General features: G+C 51.7%; 1 protein-coding gene across 3 annotated transcripts in view; it reads left to right on the forward strand.

The window, feature by feature from the left end:
- Col5a1 (collagen type V alpha 1 chain) overlaps positions 1-17,396 on the forward strand; it is a 150,757-nt gene that overhangs the window by 40,692 nt on the left and 92,669 nt on the right. For all 3 annotated transcript variants that reach the window (XM_041674302.1, XM_041674303.1, XM_041674304.1), the window contains exons 3-4: positions 1,544-1,757; positions 2,440-2,602. In XM_041674302.1, the coding sequence (XP_041530236.1) occupies positions 1,544-1,757; positions 2,440-2,602 (377 nt within the window). The remainder of the gene's footprint in view (positions 1-1,543; positions 1,758-2,439; positions 2,603-17,396) is intronic.

Genomic DNA, 17,396 nt, shown 5'->3' on the forward strand with positions numbered 1-17,396 from the left:
CAACCATCATTATCGGCTGTCGGAGCAGCCTGACATTGCCATCCTGACCCCAGCAGAGCTGGTCGTGCAGCGTAGCACACCAACGGGTCCCTGCACACCCAGCCTCTTTACAGAGGCACCTGACTTGGGCACTAGGTATGCCAGCGTTGCATGTTCCATGTCAGAGTCTGAGGGCCCCTTAGTGAGAGACGTCGTGACCCCTGGGAGTGTTCTTCCACTGCCTCCCTACCCCACCATGCCCTGTGTCACTCCTGGAGTCTGAATAGTTTCACTGCCAAGAGCCCTCGCTCTCTTCACAAGCTCTTCCTGCCCGTGTCTACATTGGAAGTGGGAAGGAACCACAGTCAAGGGCCCCCAGTACTCCAGGTCCTAGGACATCTTACTTTCCCCTCAAGATAGTACCTGCTGCATACAGTTCTGTCAGCAGAGGGCGCCCTTGGATAGCCTTGCATGGGACCGGCACACCCTAACCTGGCTACAGTGGTGTCTAGTAGACTTCTGGGTCAAATAGTTGACCTTGTTCCAACTCTAAAGAAAGAGTGGGGATAGCCAGACACTCCTGTCCTATCCCAGCCCGTACCTCAGACTCCCGGTCCTTTACAGAGAGGATAGTGCACCTGTTTCCATCAATCTGTTCTTGTTGACTCCTTGCTGGGTGTTGCCCTCTGAGGGATCTATAAGGTACATGGGTCGGGGAAGGAAACATTGTTTCTAGATTACTTTCCCTCCCATTGGTTAGCTGTATTGCTCACACCCCATCAGCTCCGGGATGTTGGTGGCACAACTTCTAATATAGGAGAATGCTTGATGTCTACATAAGGTTCTATGGGGAGGTGGCAGCCAAGGTCTCACCTAGCTTCAGTCAAGGGTGGCATCAGGAGTGGATTCAGGTACCCTCAGGGCCAGCCTAGAGGCTTGTTGTATTGAAGGGGGCAGGCCCCCCTATTCAACATTAATAGATATTTGTTTTTCTTAAAAAATTAAATTTAGAGTATTTTTAAATTTATTTTAACCTTTTCTTTGATTTGCATGTTGACAAGGAAATCTCAGAAAGTGTGAGTCTAGGATTTCCCCAAGCCCATAGTCTCCCACCTTCTTCTCCTCCTCTCCTCGGATCCCCTGTGACTGACACTGAATGGGACACACTATGCCCAGGCTTCCATGCAATGGGAGACACAAAGATGCTTCAGAAGCTGCCTCTATCGAGGGCAGCTCTCAGTCCAGTGGGCCCTGAGTAGGACTCTTAACCAATGTGTGGAGGTGTAGGATGGAGTCCAGAGAGTGAGTGAGTTGTGGGCTCCTCGCTGGAAGGGCCACTGGGGTTGGCTGGAGAAGCTTGCATTTTTAAGTATGCCTTGAATTGGCAGCTTGACCCCTGGTGGTAGAGGATGCTGTGAAAGCTTGACCTCAGGCAAGTGAGCTGCAGAGTGGTACCACACGCGGCTGGGTTTGCCGGCTCTCTAAGCTGGCCTATTTGCTGCTCGCCACGGTTGGCCAGGGTTGAGGTTCTCCTGTTTCCTTCTCACCCTGTCCTCTGTTCCAGAGTCTGATTTTCCGGAGGACTTCTCCATCCTGACAACCGTGAAAGCCAAGAAAGGCAGCCAGGCCTTTCTGGTCTCTGTTTACAATGAGCAGGGCATCCAGCAGGTGGGGCTGGAGCTGGGCCGCTCTCCCGTCTTCCTCTATGAGGACCACACCGGGAAGCCCGGGCCTGAGGAGTATCCACTCTTCCCTGGCATCAACTTGTCAGATGGCAAGTAAGTATCCTGTCGAGGGAGGGAGTGGAGCTGCTGGCTAGGCAGCATGGGGCACCCTGCTGAGCATGGGTCCACCCCTGAGCCCTCAAGCTCATACCTTCCATGGGTACCCCAGGAGCTCCCAGGGTTTGCATCTTAGGGATGAGAAGTCTGTTTCTGAGGGTCTGGGTGGACTGGAGAGAAGGTTTCTTGTGTTTTACATCTGTCCCCAAGAAGCGCCTGCATTACAAGTGCTCCTCCCTGAGTCTAGCCTGCTTCACTGTAAGTAACCAGGACCCATGTCAAAACTTCACAAAGCAGAACTTTTAGTAACTCAAAAGAACCTTCCCAGTCGCAGTCAAAGCTGAGGGGAGTCCCTAACAGAGACAACTGAGCGAGGACAAGGGCGCTCTGGTTTATGAGCACGAATTTCTTGTTGTCTACCGACACTCTATAGTCACGATGGGAAAAGAAGCCTGCTGTAGCCTTCAAAAAAAAAATAGTTCTGAAACCAGTGGACGTAACTCTTAGTCTCTAAATGACAGTGAAGTTCTCATGTGATGTTGGCCAGACTTACGTCCAGGTTTGCCACTCAGAGGCTCTGCAGCGCACGGCCCTGGATGCACTGGCAGGATACAGCCACGAGGCTACACCTTGGCCCTCTGCAGTATGTACCGCTTCCTGAGTACCTGTTCCTTTGCAGGTGGCACCGAATTGCTATCAGTGTCTACAGGAAAAATGTCACCTTGATCCTTGACTGTAAGAAGAAGATTGTGAAGTTCCTCAACCGCAGCGACCACCCCATAATAGACGTCAATGGCATCATCATGTTTGGCTCTCGGATTCTGGATGATGAAATATTTGAGGTAGGCATGAGACAGGCATTCCCCCATGCCACTTGGGACACTTGTGGGCAAGCGGTGGCCCCTCCTATAGGGACTCAATGACTACCGTGGGAGAGGCATCTCAGTTAGGGACCAGATGGACTCTATCGCTTCCCACAGGATGCTGTGGCCTGTGAGTGGAGAGGCCAGACTGGCTGCCATGTAGGAATCATGCAGGGATGGTAATGACTGCCCTTTCCCAAGCAACCAGTCCCTATCTCCTGGGTGCCAGGCTGGGGTAGACAGAGGACACGCAAGCCTGCTCTGACTGGCACTTTGTGATGGGCAAGGATCCTACTGACAACTTTTGAGTGGACTTTCAGGGTAGAACTAAGTCACGTAGTGGGACTGTCAGGATGTGCAGTTGATTCAGTGTGCGTGTGTGTGTGTGTGTGTGTGTGTGTGTGTGTATGTGTGTGTGTGTGTGTGTGTGCGTGTGTGCATGTGCGTGTGTGTATGCTAAGTCAGTGGTGTTCCAGCCTGGTTCAGAGCCTGCTTCCCTGGGAAACACCCGAGAGGCAGGAGGAGGAAGCCCAGCAGAGCAGGGCCTGGGGCCTGCGCTCCAGTCCGCAGAGTCCTCTGGGTTCCTGTTGAACTTGGAAGGATGTTGGGAATTGTTTTGCTTCAGGAAGAAGGTTGAATGCCTGTGCAGGTGTCTGGTGGTCCTGGAGGGTGCCGGAAACCAGGTGAACTGAGACAGGACCTGGTGCCATCTCTAAGGTCTGGTTCCCACGTACATCTGGAGCCAGAGCCCTTGGGCTAGGACGCTTGGTCTGGTTCCCCTTCTTTGACATATCTGGACTTTGTGGAAAGTTTGGTGGTACAGGGCTCCCTGCCTGAAGAAGTTTGATAATCACCTGGAAAATGGTCTCTGAGGGTTATCTTGGCTCTCAGATATCCCCCTCCAGGGGTTGGACAGGACAGAATGGGGCAGTGCCCTCCTAGATTCCCAAGTACCATGTGAATGTCATTTTTCACTGTGAATTTGCCACTGTGTCTGGCTGAGGCGTGCCGATGGCCTCACAGCTGCTTGAGTTCTAGAGCCATGTCCCCTCAGACGCTCAGGGCCCAGCAAGCTGGATGCAATGTTGAGTTGACCCTAAGCGCTCTGCCTGTATGTAGCTTGTAGCCCAACGTGGAATTGCAATGTGACTGCCACATGGGTCTGTGAGAAAAATGGCTCGTGGTGAAGTCATGGTAAGGAGTGCCCAATGAGTGTGAGTTTCACTCACTGCAGAGGTTAGGCCTGGGTCTGCTAGGGTGTAGATGGGCTGTAGCAAAGAGTTATAGAGATTCTAGAACAGCCAGCTGCCTGCTGGGGGAACGGGGTGGCCCTCCAGGAGAAGATGGGAGCAGGGCGTGGTTGTGTCTGCTGCACTCAGCTGCCTTTCAAAGGCTGATTTCTAGGACACTGTAGCCCGGGGCTTCTGCCAGGTGGGATGGGCACATGGGGTGTGCAGACAGTGCCAAGTCCTCTAAACCATGGAGCTGCTCTCACTGCAGGCTTCTGACCAGACTTGCCCAGGAATCCGGGATGAACTGGAGGGTGGCTGAGTGTCCTCAGCTAGGCAGAGGTGGCTGCTGGCCTCTTCTGGGGAGCTGAGACTGACAGCTGGCATAGGGGCCAAGTACCGACTTCATTGATGACCCTGTGGAAGGATCTGGGCAAAAACTGACATTCTGGCAAGTGCCAGGGCTACCCTGGAGAGTGTGAATAAGAGGGGCACCTGAGGAGCCGGAGAGAGAACTCCTAGTCAGTGGGGCCAGGGTGGCTCCTGCTGTCCAGTCTCTGGTGACCAAATTCTTGAAGGCAGGCATGTAAGGGCTTCTCAGGGCTGAGCAAAACATCAGGTCTGAGTCCTCTGTGCATTGGTGGAGTCAGACTGTGCCAAACACACGCCATTGTGCAGGGTGTGCCAGCGTGCCTTTTATCATCAAGTTTCTGGAAAAAGTTTTGCATCCTATAAAAAAAGTGTGTGTGCACATGTGTGTGTATGTGTGTGCATGTGTGTGTGTCTGTGGCTTATGCATATACATGTGTTCATGTTCATGCATGTGTGCATTTGCACATGCACACGTGTGCGCATGAAGGCCAACAGTCAGTGTCAAATGTCTTTCTCTGTCACTTTCCACCTTGTTTTTTGACACAAAGTCTTTCACTGAGCCTGGAGCTCACTGGGTTAGTTAGTCACGAAGCTTCCACTGCTTCTGCTTCCCCAGATCCACTGTGGCAGGCATGCACCACCAATGCTCAGTTCTGGGGCTTCAATCTCAGGTCCTCACGCTTGTGTGACGAGCATTTTATTGACTGAGCTATCTCCTCAGTCTTGCACCGTCTTAAAAGGATCCCCAAACAAATCCTGTAACGGAGCAGCCAGTACTGTTCTCCAGAATGCATGGGAAGGTGCCACCGAAGCTCAGGGAACTAGACCCAGCTCAGAGGTCTTGGCTGGGTTTTCGCCATACCTGAGGCTCAATTTTCCCATCTGCAAAATGGGGTCAATAATAATATGTTTGTGTGCATGTATATGAATGTGTGTGTGTGCCACTGTGCAATGTGCAGAAATCAATCCACAGAAGGCATACACACGCGTGGTCCACAGCAAGCTCTCTGTCGCGGTTACCAATTTGTGTTGAGAACGAAGACAGGTCCCAATTTGCAAACCCATTTGGATATAGATACTGCAGAGTCCAGTTTTGCCTTTGTCTTTCTCTTGCCACGCACAGGGTGGGTGTCACCACGCAACCGAGGAACAGCAGGTTGTAATGCTCTCACCGCCCCGCATTTCTGGCGAGCTGTTTGCTCCTGCCGTGGAATTTGATTTGAAGGAGAGAGGCTGCCAGAAGCCAGGGATTTTTGTTGACCACAAGTTGTTAAAAGTCTGAGGGCTGTGTTTTCCCAGCCCCAGGGTTTCCTGGCTGTTAGCTGTGCTCACGGCGGGAAATTGGACCTGTCTTCCTTAATGAAGACCAGCTAGGGCAGCAAGGCAGAGGGTAGCCAATGGGGACTTTTCCTCCTCTTTGCTTCTTATGGGTGTAATGACAGGGGTGGGGGCCCGCCTCAGCTTCTCTGTGTCTCCTCGCAACTGAGACAGGATTTTTATCCCTTTTGAAATAGAAGTGACTTAACTCTTTGCTTTCTAGGTTTCAAATAATAGTGCTTGCTTTTTGCTCATTTTCACAGCCTGACTTCTCTAGAGGGTTCTTGTTGGAAATCTCCCACGGCCATTTCTTCTCACAAGATTCTTATGAGTGTTGAAGGCAGTTTGTTCCATAGCGCTCTGGATTTGGGAGTGGGAGGGTGCTGGCGCTGAGGCGGAGGCCAGGCTTCTGCTGGCACAGGCTTGCAGGGCTCCCGCTCAGCACCTCTGCCAGGCAGATTTGCTGAACTCCACATGGCTTCCAGTGGGCCTCGGAAAAGCTGGGGTGATCATGGCCCCACAGAGACGTTTGCACATCGTGAAGACACTTTGAAGGAGACGGTCATGGAGGAGACTCCCAGAGCCTAGGTAGAGGCTTCTGCAACGTGTCTTGTTCAGCTCCGTGGCGTACACATGTTGAGCCCAGCTGTAGTGGCCTTGGCAGGCAGTCTCTGGCAGCTGCTGGCTCCCTCGGGCACAACCCCTTTGCCTCACTAGCTTGGATCTGAATCTTGGGGTTTCACTCATGTTCAAGGGAGGCTGTGATAAGCCACTCAGAGAGAAAGTGAAGGTATACAGAATGCAGATGTCAGCTCCTCCTGGGTGGCCTTCAGGTGGTCTTCCTGGTTGAGGACTTGGAACTCAGCATTCACATCTGTAAAATGGGTGCAACATGGCAGAAGGGGAGACTTTTCTCCAGCCGTGTAGCCTCGCTCTCAACCTCTGCCACTGGCTTCTGTGATCCTTCATTAGCCAAAGTCACCAGAATTCCTGGTCCTGTCAGATCTGTGAAGCCCAGAACCTTCTAGAAAGAACCAGAAAAAACGTCTTTCCAGGATGGAAGCTCATTGCATTGACTGTCTTGCATGACGGTTACTGACCTGCCAATCACTCTTGACTCCTCCTACTCCCATCATCCTATTTCCCATTTCAACCTGGAACTTGGGACCACTCTTGTTCTGCTGTCTGCAGGTTTGGGCCTGACCAGTGTTCACGAGGGAAGGGCAGAGATGGGTACCCTCTGCTGATTCTAGGGCCCTGAGGTGGAAAGGCCTGAAGTGTGCCTTGAAGGAGGGCCATGGAGGAGACTGAGGCTTCAGGATATGGGGAATGGCTGGCTGCAGACTCTGGGCCAGGAGCCAAATGCACTTTTAAGCTGTTGAATGTTTCAAGGGGCAACAAACCAAACAGACTGTAAACTCAGCTTTCACTGTGCACCCCAGTTGCTGGCGGTTACCCCCTCCCGACCACACCTCAGCATTTGAGGAAGGCCAAGTGTTTACCTAATCCTGGCTTCCCTGTTTCCAGGAGCCCGGCTTTTCCACTGACGTGTTTTTTCCTGGAATCTGTCTGAGACAGGAACGGGCTGTGCTGAGGAGGCGCTTTCCTCGTCGGCCAGCCCATGGAGCTCTGGGGCCGGCCTTCTCAAACAAGAACAGTCTGAGAGTCATCCATCTTCTATGTGAGTGGAGAGATGTTACCGTGGGGCCCCAGATCCGGGTCCAGCTTCAGCTCCGAGTCTAAAGCCTCTCCCACTTTTCCTGCCTCCCACCCATCCACCAAGGGCCTTCCCAGTGAACTTCAGTGGTCCCAGGCATTCAGCTCAGGCGTATTGCTGAGTGGGATGCCAAACCAGTGAACAAGGACTGGTGTCACTGGGGAATGGAGTGACATGAGAAATCACCACAGAGAGCTGGTCCCAGCCTGTGGGATTATGCCAGTGACGGCGGACAAGCTACAGAGGCCCAGAGAGCAGCTTCCCCTGTCCAGCTATCGACATTGTCCTATGCTTCGTCTCTGTCATCTCTGTCGGTTTGGATGACACACACGTCTCAAAAGGTGCCACAGTGAGGCACGAGGTGCTCTCCCCACTCTGAGCGCAGCCAAGGAAGGCTGGTTCTGACTCTGGTTGCAGAGAGCTGTGAGGTCGCTATCCAGAAACCCCTCTGATACCATCTCTGTGCCCTAGGCAGCATCCATTATGATGTTTACAGTCCAGATGGGACAGTCTGGGCCAGCTGTTCCTGTGATCTGGCTTGAGTCCCTGTTGCTACCCAGTGTAGTTGTAGCTGTGGCCATGTTGGACTTGCTGCATGAGACATCACTCTGACAGCACTGAGACCTATGTTCACATAGCCCTCTTGTGCTACTCTAGGCCCCCGCGCCCCGACCTGTACATGGGAATATGGAAGCTCCTAGAGCAAAATGGTAGAACCTGGGTTCAGTTACAAGAAAAGAAGCTTCAAACCCAGGCTCTCAGCTGTCCATCCCGGTCAAGTGTGCGGGTCACACTTCCTCCTAGGGCTTTCCCCAAACCCAGTGGTCTCACCTGAAGACCCTTAGCTGGACTCCCTCCACACAAGGCTCATTTTCGGTCAGGTCATACTCCAGAGTTGAAGGGTCAGAGCTACAACATAGCTTTGGGGCATCAGTTTAACTCATGTCTCTAAAGCATCCTGGAAAAGGCCTCTGCTGGTCCACCAGAGCATGCACACCTCAGTGCAAAGCACTGGGCACGCCTGAGTGGCTTCCAGATCCACTGCTGTCAGGTTTAGGAAGAGTTTTGTTGGGCTCAGGAGCTGCCACCAGCCCGTGCATGGCTGGCAGATGGCCACACAGCGTTAGTCATCGAGTAAATTGTTGACTGGCAGGCAACCAAATGGGAGGTCTCTGCTTCTGGAGACCCAGTAAGGCACGGTACTGAGGCCCTGAGCAGCAGAGTAGAGATTCAACCCATCAGAGGACTTGCCTGACCCTCGAGGGTGTCAGGTTTATTTCATGGAAACAGTGAGCAGTGGCCATCTCCCAGGAGACAGGGTCGACCTTATGTTGGAAGTCAGGCCTTGTCCAGTGACATCATGCTGGGCTGGCATGCAGCGGACATTCTGATCTGGTCCCCTGGGAGCATTGTGGCTAAGGAGATCTAGGAAGTTAGACCTCATTTCACGGAGGCACACAGTCACTGAGGGAGGGGACCAGGGCAGACAGGGACATGTGTAAGGGTAGCAGAGCAGCAGGAAGGGCATATGGCTGAGGAACTTGTGAGAGCCTAGAAACTGTTATCAGGTTCTGGCTATGACAAATAATGCTGCTATGAACATAGTTGAGCACATGTTCTTGTGGTACGATTGAGCATCCTTTGGATATATACCCAAAAGTGGTATTGCTGTGTCTTGAGGTAGGTTGTTTCCTAATTTACTGAGAAATCACCATACTGATATCCAAAGGGGCTGTACCAGCTTGCATTCCCACCAGCAATGCCCGAGTGTTCCCTTTTCCCCACAACCTATTCAGCATAAGTTGTCATCAGTGTTTTTTATCTTGGCCATTTTTACAGGTGTAAGATGGAATCTCAGAGTTGTTTTGATTCACATTTTTCTGATGGTTAAGGATGCTGAACATTTCCTTAAGTGTCTTTCAGCCATTTTAGATTTCTCTGTTGAGAGTTCTCTCCTTAGGTCTGTACTCCATTTTTTTAAAATTGGATTATTATTTTGATGATCAATTTCTTGAGTTCTTTGTATATTTTGGAGATCAAACCTCTGTCCAATGTGGGGTTAGTGAAGATCTTTTCCCATTCTGTAGGCTGTCATTTTGTCTTGTTGACCGTGTCTTTTGCTTTACAGAAGCTTTTCAGTTTCAGGAGGTCCCATTTATTGTTTCTCTCAGTGTCTGTGCTACTGGGGTTATATTTAGGAAGTGGTTCCCTGTGCCTGACTTCCCTTGGGGATGGACTGTGATTGGGACCTGTAAGCCAAAGATAAAAAAATAAACAAACAAACAAAAAAAACCCAAAAACAAATCCTTTCCTCCTTAAATTGCTTTTGGTCAGAATGTTTTATCACAGCAATAGGAAGCAAATCACCCCCTTCACACACACACACACACACACACACACACACACACACACACACACACAAACACACACACTTTACAGATTGTTAGGAGGCTGTTGGGTTCATGTGGGTATCCTGTGGGGTCTGGGTTTGGCCATACTCATAGTCCTGGCTCAATATGTAGCCTTCTTCACATAGCCTCACCCACATCACCGGGTTCAACACCTCCCATGCTGATGGAGTAGGAGACCATGGCCAAGCTCTGAGCTCCATCATGCCTTTCTGGACCACTCAGGAAGAATCCACAAGGCACAATTGTGGAAACGGTCCCCAGGAAGCCTAAGGTCTGTTTTTCCTCCTGGAGAGTAACAGTTATGACACAGAGTTATTCACCTGTGTCCATAGACTTCTAGAGAGTGGGACACACAGAAAGCATGGGAGGAGGAGGAATCAAAGCCGTGTGCGTTCCTGCAGGCTTTTATGTTGAAGAGTGGCTTTCAGATGATGGTGAGTCTTCACCAGGGTTTGATGACAGTAGGGAATGGTTATGGTCATGACTGGAAGAGTGGTGGTGGTGTGGTGGTGCTGGTGGTGATGGTAATAATGGTGGTGGTAGTGGTTATTGTGGTGATGATCTTGGTGATTATGGTAGTAGTGATAGTGATCTAGATGGTGGTAATGGTGGTGCTAGTAGTAATAATAGTGGTGATGATGATGGAGGTAATAATAGTGGTAGTGGTGATGGTCATCTTGGTGATGATGGTCTTGGTGATGACAATGATGATAATGAAGGCGCTAGTGGTAATGGTGGTGGTGATGGTGAAGGTGTTGGTGGTAATGATGGTGATGGTATTGGTGGTGGTGATGGTGGTCTTGGTGATGGTAGTAGTGATGGTGCTGTTAATGAAAGTGGTGGTGGTAATGGGTGGTGGTGATAATGGTGGCTTAGGTGATGGTGGTCATGGTGGTAATGTTGGTGGTAGTAGTGGTGATGATGTTCTTGGTGGTGTTAGCAGTGGAGGTGGTGATAGTAATATTGGTAATCGTGGTCTTGGTGGTAGTTGTGGTGATGGTGGTGGTAGTGAGGATGGTGATTATCCTTCTCTTTCTAAGATACTTCCTGCATGATGCCTTTATGCCCTGTACCCTTCATAGGGTCTAGGAAAAGAAGCAAGAAGACATTTTTGGTCCTGTGAACACAGCTCAGCCCATCTCCACAGGCTACTGGAAACCACAGAGCAGTGTGTTCAGGTCCCCTTCCCTGGCTTAGACATGTTTGTTTCCACCCTGTGTAGCCCATAGGCGATAATACCAAAGTAAAAATGTGACTTGTGTGGGCTCCAGAAGACCCAAATGGGTGATCTGTCAATAGGGAACCTCTGGGTACAAGATGGGGTGACAGAAAGGGTCCCTCAGCACTCGGTGCTCTGCTCCAGCCTGTGGAAGAATCCCTGGCTGACTGACAGGGTGTGTCCCGTACCTATGGGTACCTGGCATGCGCCCGTGTGGCCTGGCTCTGCAGCCCTTCACTGCCGCTGGAAACACGGTCGTCTCTGCTCCAGTTGCGGAAGTTGGGCTGAGGCCTCCGCTGGCCGCTGCCAAGGCCAGTCTTCTTTCCATCCTCACAGATGGGGAAGCGTGGCCCGATGTGGTTTGGGAAAGTGCCTAAGATCACTGAGCGTGACTCAGATGGGAAACCAGGGGAGCTTGGCAGTGTGGCCCTCGAGTTCCACCTCCTTCCACCTGTGACAACAAGCAAGGAGCTCTGGGAACTTGTCCAGGCCACAGGTACCTAGGTGTGTTTTGAATGGGGGAATGGAGAGGTCTACCCTCACCAGCTCTGGACATGGTTCTGGGGATGGCTCATGGCCAGGGAGTGTGGCATTGGGGACTCAGGACTTGCGGAGAGTACACTTGTGGGCTGCCTCTCCTGCAGCCTGCAACAAGAAGGGCTTGTTTTTCCAACTTATTTGCACCTGTCTATTTGCAGGCTCGAGGTCATCCGCATAAAATTCGGGATGAAATCTGTAAATTAAGCAGTAGTCTGTGGGGATTCCTGCAGAGCCCCCTTTGGATGGGGTGAGGGCCAGGTATGGCAGCCATGGCGTGAGGGCTGCCTCAGGGAGAAGGAAGAATGAAAAGGGAGGGGGACAGAGAAAGGCTCTGTTATGAGAGGGTAGATTGCAAAGCTCTCCACTGTATGTGAGTGCGCTCGCTGCATAGCCCCCAGGGTTGCAGACTCTTCCACAAAAGCTTTGCAATTTCCTCGGCCCAACGCAGCCTGGCTAAAATCTCATTATCGGCAGAAACACAACCGACTCGCTCAGCAAAATGCTTCAGGCTCCGTGAGCGCCAAGGACAGCGTGATCTCTACAGTGTCCAAATGGGGATGGGACTGCCCTCTGCAGAAAAATGGACTGTTCACTTGATGCTGCCAACATGGGGGCACGGTCAGCACAGCACACTGGAACAGCGTAATGACCAACAGGCACGGGGGTAGAAGCTTCTAGAGACTCCATAGGGGCTCAGGAAGTAAGCTTGTGAATGGAAGGGGAAGGGACAGGCAAAAGTTAGTATGTGAGGGTGAAGGTGGTATTCGAATACTGGCACCTTTTCTCCTCACGTGATTTAGGGTCACCATAGGCAGGCCGTGTGCGACTGCTAGTTCTGGGTGTGGCATTTGTGTGGTGATGGGGCTTGGCCCTGGCCTTTGGGGTTGGAAGGATGGGCTGGACTGCTACCCACCACGTATAAGCCTGCACGGGTGACTGAGCAGTTTGAGGGTGTCCTATGTGTGATGTGTACAGCTTGACACTGTGGCCTTAGGCTCCAAGGGAAGCCACTCCAGGGAGCTAGGAGAGGTGTGGGCAGCCTCCTCCTGGGTGGTCTGTGACAGTGGTCTCATCTCTCTGTGTTCACACATCTGTGACATGGAGAAGGGAAAGATGGAAGAAGCCATCCATCCCCCTCACTTGGAAGTGTGGGAATAGGGTAGGGTCAGGCCTGGGGAATGGTCACTTTTGCTGAGATACAGAAGGGGCCAGCGAGGGTTGGTGGACAACACTAGATCTTATCTGAGGCAGGCTCAGTCAAGATTCCCTCTTCTGGAGCAGCTCATGTCATCATGTGGGTGACGTGGGTGGAGAGGAAGGGGGACGGGGAGTCTCAGTGCAGTTCTTGAGGACCCATAAGCTGCAGTTGAGGGGGAAAACAGTGTCCTGGGTACTCAGGTCCACACTCCCGTGCTCTTTGAGGGTCAGCCACTTACCACATACTAGGGCCCTCCCATGACATCACATGTACCTGCACACAGACAAAGCAGTGCCCACATGGGCATATACTACAGCTAACATACAGTCTCCACACCCATGAATGTGCACAAGATCTATGCTCGTATCTACAAACAACCAGATTACCTCAGCTCTTGCTATGAGGCCTGCAGGCCTGTAAGTGCAGAGGGTCTGTGGCCTTGTAGTGTTGGGAAAACAGACTCCAAAGAAAATCTCTAGAACGCAGAGAACAGCAGATGAGACTCCTGCCCCTGAGACTCCCCTGTGGTGGGCAAGTGGGCCGGGTTAGAGTATTACATGGCACCACCCCACTGGCGTGTGACCTCTCCCTCTCTGGGCAAAGTCATGCTCATGGAGAAAGGGGGCAGGGTATGTGGTTTGTATCAGGATGGAGGTAAGAGCAGGGGCAATTCTGAAGGAGCTGGGGGTTCTGTCTGCCATCCTTGCTGTCTCTGGGCTGTGTATATGGGGATGCTTAGCAATAAGACCTGACATTAAGGGAGCCTCAGTGAGATCCTGGATAGCCAGTGTCCCCATGCAGGAGCAGAGAGCCTGTGGCCCAATCCCCAAATTCAGCCGGTTGTTTATGAGAACCTGTGGCCAAGGGAAGGGCAGCTGATCCTGACATCTTGCAGCACCCCAGAGTCCTCAGAGTGCTGTCCATGAGCAATTGCAATCTCCTGCCTTCATTGAGAAGCTAAGAGTGTCTTTCTGAACTTCAGATCTGAGACCTTTCTGTGTGGTGGCAAACTGTGGGTGAGTGAGATTATGAGCCCAGTCTAGGTTCTGGCTTCCTGCCTCTACCCCTACTGGCTACTACTGGGCCCTGAGGAGGCCTTGGGGGCCCCCAGCCTGCATGTTTAAAGTCTGCATTTCTCCCATGTTTTAAAGAGGTCCTTGTGAGGTTTAGGGCTGTTGCATGGAGCCTGGGTCTCTCCCATGAATCATTGATAAAATGTTCTCAATATGAAACTCTGGCCATTGTTTTTTTTTAGATTTATTTATTTCATTTGATATGTATGAGTGTTTTGCCTGCATGTACGTTTGTGTACTTTGTGCCCATGGAGGCCAGAAGAAGGTGTTGGATACCCTGGAAGTGGAGTTACAGTGGTTGCTGGGAATCCACCCAGGTCCTGTGGGAAAGCAATGAGTCTCTTAATGGCTGAGCTCTTTTTCCAGCCCCAGGCTTTAACAAGTAGTTCAACCACCTGGGGCTTCCAGGCTTCTGCCTAGGCCACAGGCAGTGACTTCCAGAAATCTTGCTGAGGTTGCATCCTGGGTGACAGGGCAGTGTGAGAGGCTGAGTCTCCCACAAGGCCCTCCGAGCTTCCTGCAGAGCTGGCTGGTCCACAGGGGAGTGAGGCCATTGGGGACATCCTACAAGGTTTCAAAATGGGTTATCACAGCACAGCTACACCCTGCTGGGGCTCCCTGCAGTGGGTACCTGGGCCCCACCCCCTAAATGTTCCACAGAGAAATCCAGAGAGAGACCAGATGTGTCAAATCCACCCCAGAAACATTCTTGAGCTTCCAGGAGGATGCAGAAGAGCACTCTTGCCCTCTGGGGTGCCTTCCAAGTTGCAGGGGCAGGACCTGTGCTCTTTACCTCTATCTCCCGACTTCACCAACCCCAGCCTCTCTGGACCCACCACCATCAGAGACTTCTAGAGGACCTGGATTTCTGTTCAGGACACATGGCGTTCTTAGGTTCAAGACTGCTGTCTGCCCTCCATCCATCATGACTTATCTGTCTGTCTGTCTGTCTACTATCTATCTGAGATAGGTTCTCATGTATCCCAGGCTGGCCTGTGATCTGCTATATAGCCAAGGATACCCTTGAATTTCTAATCCTCTTGGTATCTATTACTGCTCTACTGCTGAGAAGTAAACACGGTGCTACCGTGCCTCAGTTATGTAGTGCTGGGGATTGAACCCAGGGTTCCGTTTTTCAAGACAAGGTTTCTCTCTGTAGCTTAGGAATCTGTCCTGGAACTAGCTATTGTAGACTAAGTTGGCCTCAAACTCATAAAGATCCTCCTGCCTCTGCCTCCCAAGTGCTGGGATTAAAGGCGTGTGCCACCACCACTGCCTGGCAAACCCCTGGCTTTATCCATGCTAGACTAGTACTCTACGAACCAGTCATCATTGTGTTTTCACCAGGCTGGCAATGGTTTTGGGGACTTGGGAGGGCCTTAGCACAGTTCCTGCATTCCTCACGACACCCCCACCCCAGTGTCCTCTTAGATCTGATTGCCATCTGATAACTACCCAAAGAAGTTGGCAGAGAGATTGAACACCAGGCCCTAGCTCCAGTCTGAGGCCATGTGGTAGCTGCAAGTCACAGGCAGCCCAGGATGGAGGTAGGGTCTTCTCAGAGCCCTGGGGTGGGTTTTCAGCTTTTCTCCTGATCCAGCTCCTCTTTCTCCTGGTTCTCACGAGGTCTAGGAGGGGGCTGTGATGCTCTCATTCTGGCCTCTCAGCCCCAGCCTGTGCTGCACACAGCTGGGGGGAGCAGAAACAGGTGCCAAGTGTAGCCCCTGTCCTACCATCTTATCCTCCTGCCCTGCAGAAAGCTTCTTGTCCCTTGGTAGTCTTGCTGGGCATTGGACATTTGAGGCCCTTCTCCCTTCTCCTCACATGCAATGAGGAAAGGAAGATGGGCCAGAGGCACTCTGCACCAGTACCAGGTATAGAGTTAAACCAACTCCCAGTAGGGCTCGGAGACAGATGCGGTTGGGAAGGCAGGCATTCCTCGCCCAGCCTGGGTTGATTGCATACCCACATTGAGACTGAAAACCTTACTGGGCTGAAGCCAGCTTAGTTGGGTTCCAGGATAGGCACACAGGTATATGGGACTTTGCATTAGTTCCTAGAGCCCTTTATCCAGCCTGGGAACCAGTTGTCATGTAGTGTGTAGGTGGTGGTGTACCCACACTCAGTGACAGGGAGCCATCTTACTCTGTCCTGCTCTCTTGACCACTAAGCGGGATTGCAGAGATATGTTAGACACATCCCTGCCCAGAGAGCGTGGTGCTCCTGGAAAGGCAGACAGGGCCTGTAAGAGACAGCGGTCTTACAATGTGTCAGCTGCTAGGCCCCAAAGACTCTAAGTGTTCACTTCCCCCCAAAGACATCTCTTCCTCCCGCCAAGTGTGTTTGGAGATCATTTATTTACACGCCAAGCTCTCAACTGAAAGAAAATATTTTTATTTGAATTGGATGAAATTTGAACTGGATAGAGGTCATGTTGCTAAATGAAAATGTCTGTTTTTCCCATACCGTCCTGCTATGAGGCTCTCATCTGTGGGCGTTGAAAACCCAGGCCTCCAACATCCTAGGAGAGACACGTGGGGAGGGAGGGAGCCAGGACTGTGGGCACCTCTGCTGGCCTCAGAGAAGGTGGGGAGGGGTGACGGGAATGAGAGGGAAGTAACTAGCCTGGGTGCCAGTAGGGGGAATACTATGTAAAATACGGAGAGGTGATCATTGGGACCCTGCTGTGCGTGATGGGAATGAGAGGGAAGTAACTAGCCTGGGTGCCAGTAGGGGGAATACTATGTAAAATACGGAGAGGGGATCATTGGGACCCTGCTGTGCGCCCCCCCCCCCCCCGCCCCATTTATTGCAGCAGAGGCTGCAGAGCATCAAGCAGTAACAGCAGTAGCAGCAGTAGCAGCAGCAGCAGCAGCAGCAAGCAGTTTTATGCATCTATTCTCTGACTCCCAAATCCCCTTAGGGGCTAGAGCCCAGTGCTGGTCTAAAGGAGGAAGGAGTTCTTGTCCTTGCCTTTGCCCCTTCACCTCTAGTGGTCAGGGGTGAGGTTGGCCCTCTTACCCCCAGCTGCCTCTTGCACAGCTGTCCTGCCTCATCTTATGGAAGGAACCTGGGCTCCAGGGCATAGCAGTATTGTGGAGTGGTGGGCACAGCTCTTTGCACGTCTAAAGAAGGCAGTAGCTGTCCTGCTTGCTGCGGGGAAGAATGTTTTTCTGTCTGCAGCCTGGATAGGAGTTTGCCTGCTGAGGTGGGGCCAGGTGGGGCGGGTCAGCTGGTAGTCATGGGCACAGGGCTTGCGAACTACCCCTGTAGCTCAATGCCTTAGTTTGAGTCGTCAACTTGACACAGCCTGGAGTCATCTGAGAAGGGAGTCTCAAGAGACTCAGGTCAGACTGGCCTGTGGGCATGTCTATGGTGCATATTCTTCTTGATTGTGAATAGATAGAGTCTGGCCTGGGTTGGATTGCACTATTCTATAGGTATATTGTCCTGGGCTGTATAAGAAAGCTAACTGAGCCAGGTGGTGATGGCACATTCCTTTAATTCCAGCACCCTGGAGGCAGAAGTAGGCAGATCTCTGAGGTCAAGGCCAGCCTAGTCTACAGCACAAATTACAGGATAGCTAAGGCTACACAGAAAGGCTAACTCTCAAAAAACAAAACACAAGCAAACAACACCAGCAACAACAGTGAAACACTATCAGGGCATGTGCCTGTCTGTGGGTGAGGCAGCCAGC

This window comes from Microtus oregoni, unplaced genomic scaffold (assembly GCF_018167655.1).
Source record: "Microtus oregoni isolate MIOR12 unplaced genomic scaffold, Mior012 000025F_ref0000491, whole genome shotgun sequence".
In the NCBI taxonomy this organism is placed as follows: domain Eukaryota; kingdom Metazoa; phylum Chordata; class Mammalia; order Rodentia; family Cricetidae; genus Microtus; species Microtus oregoni.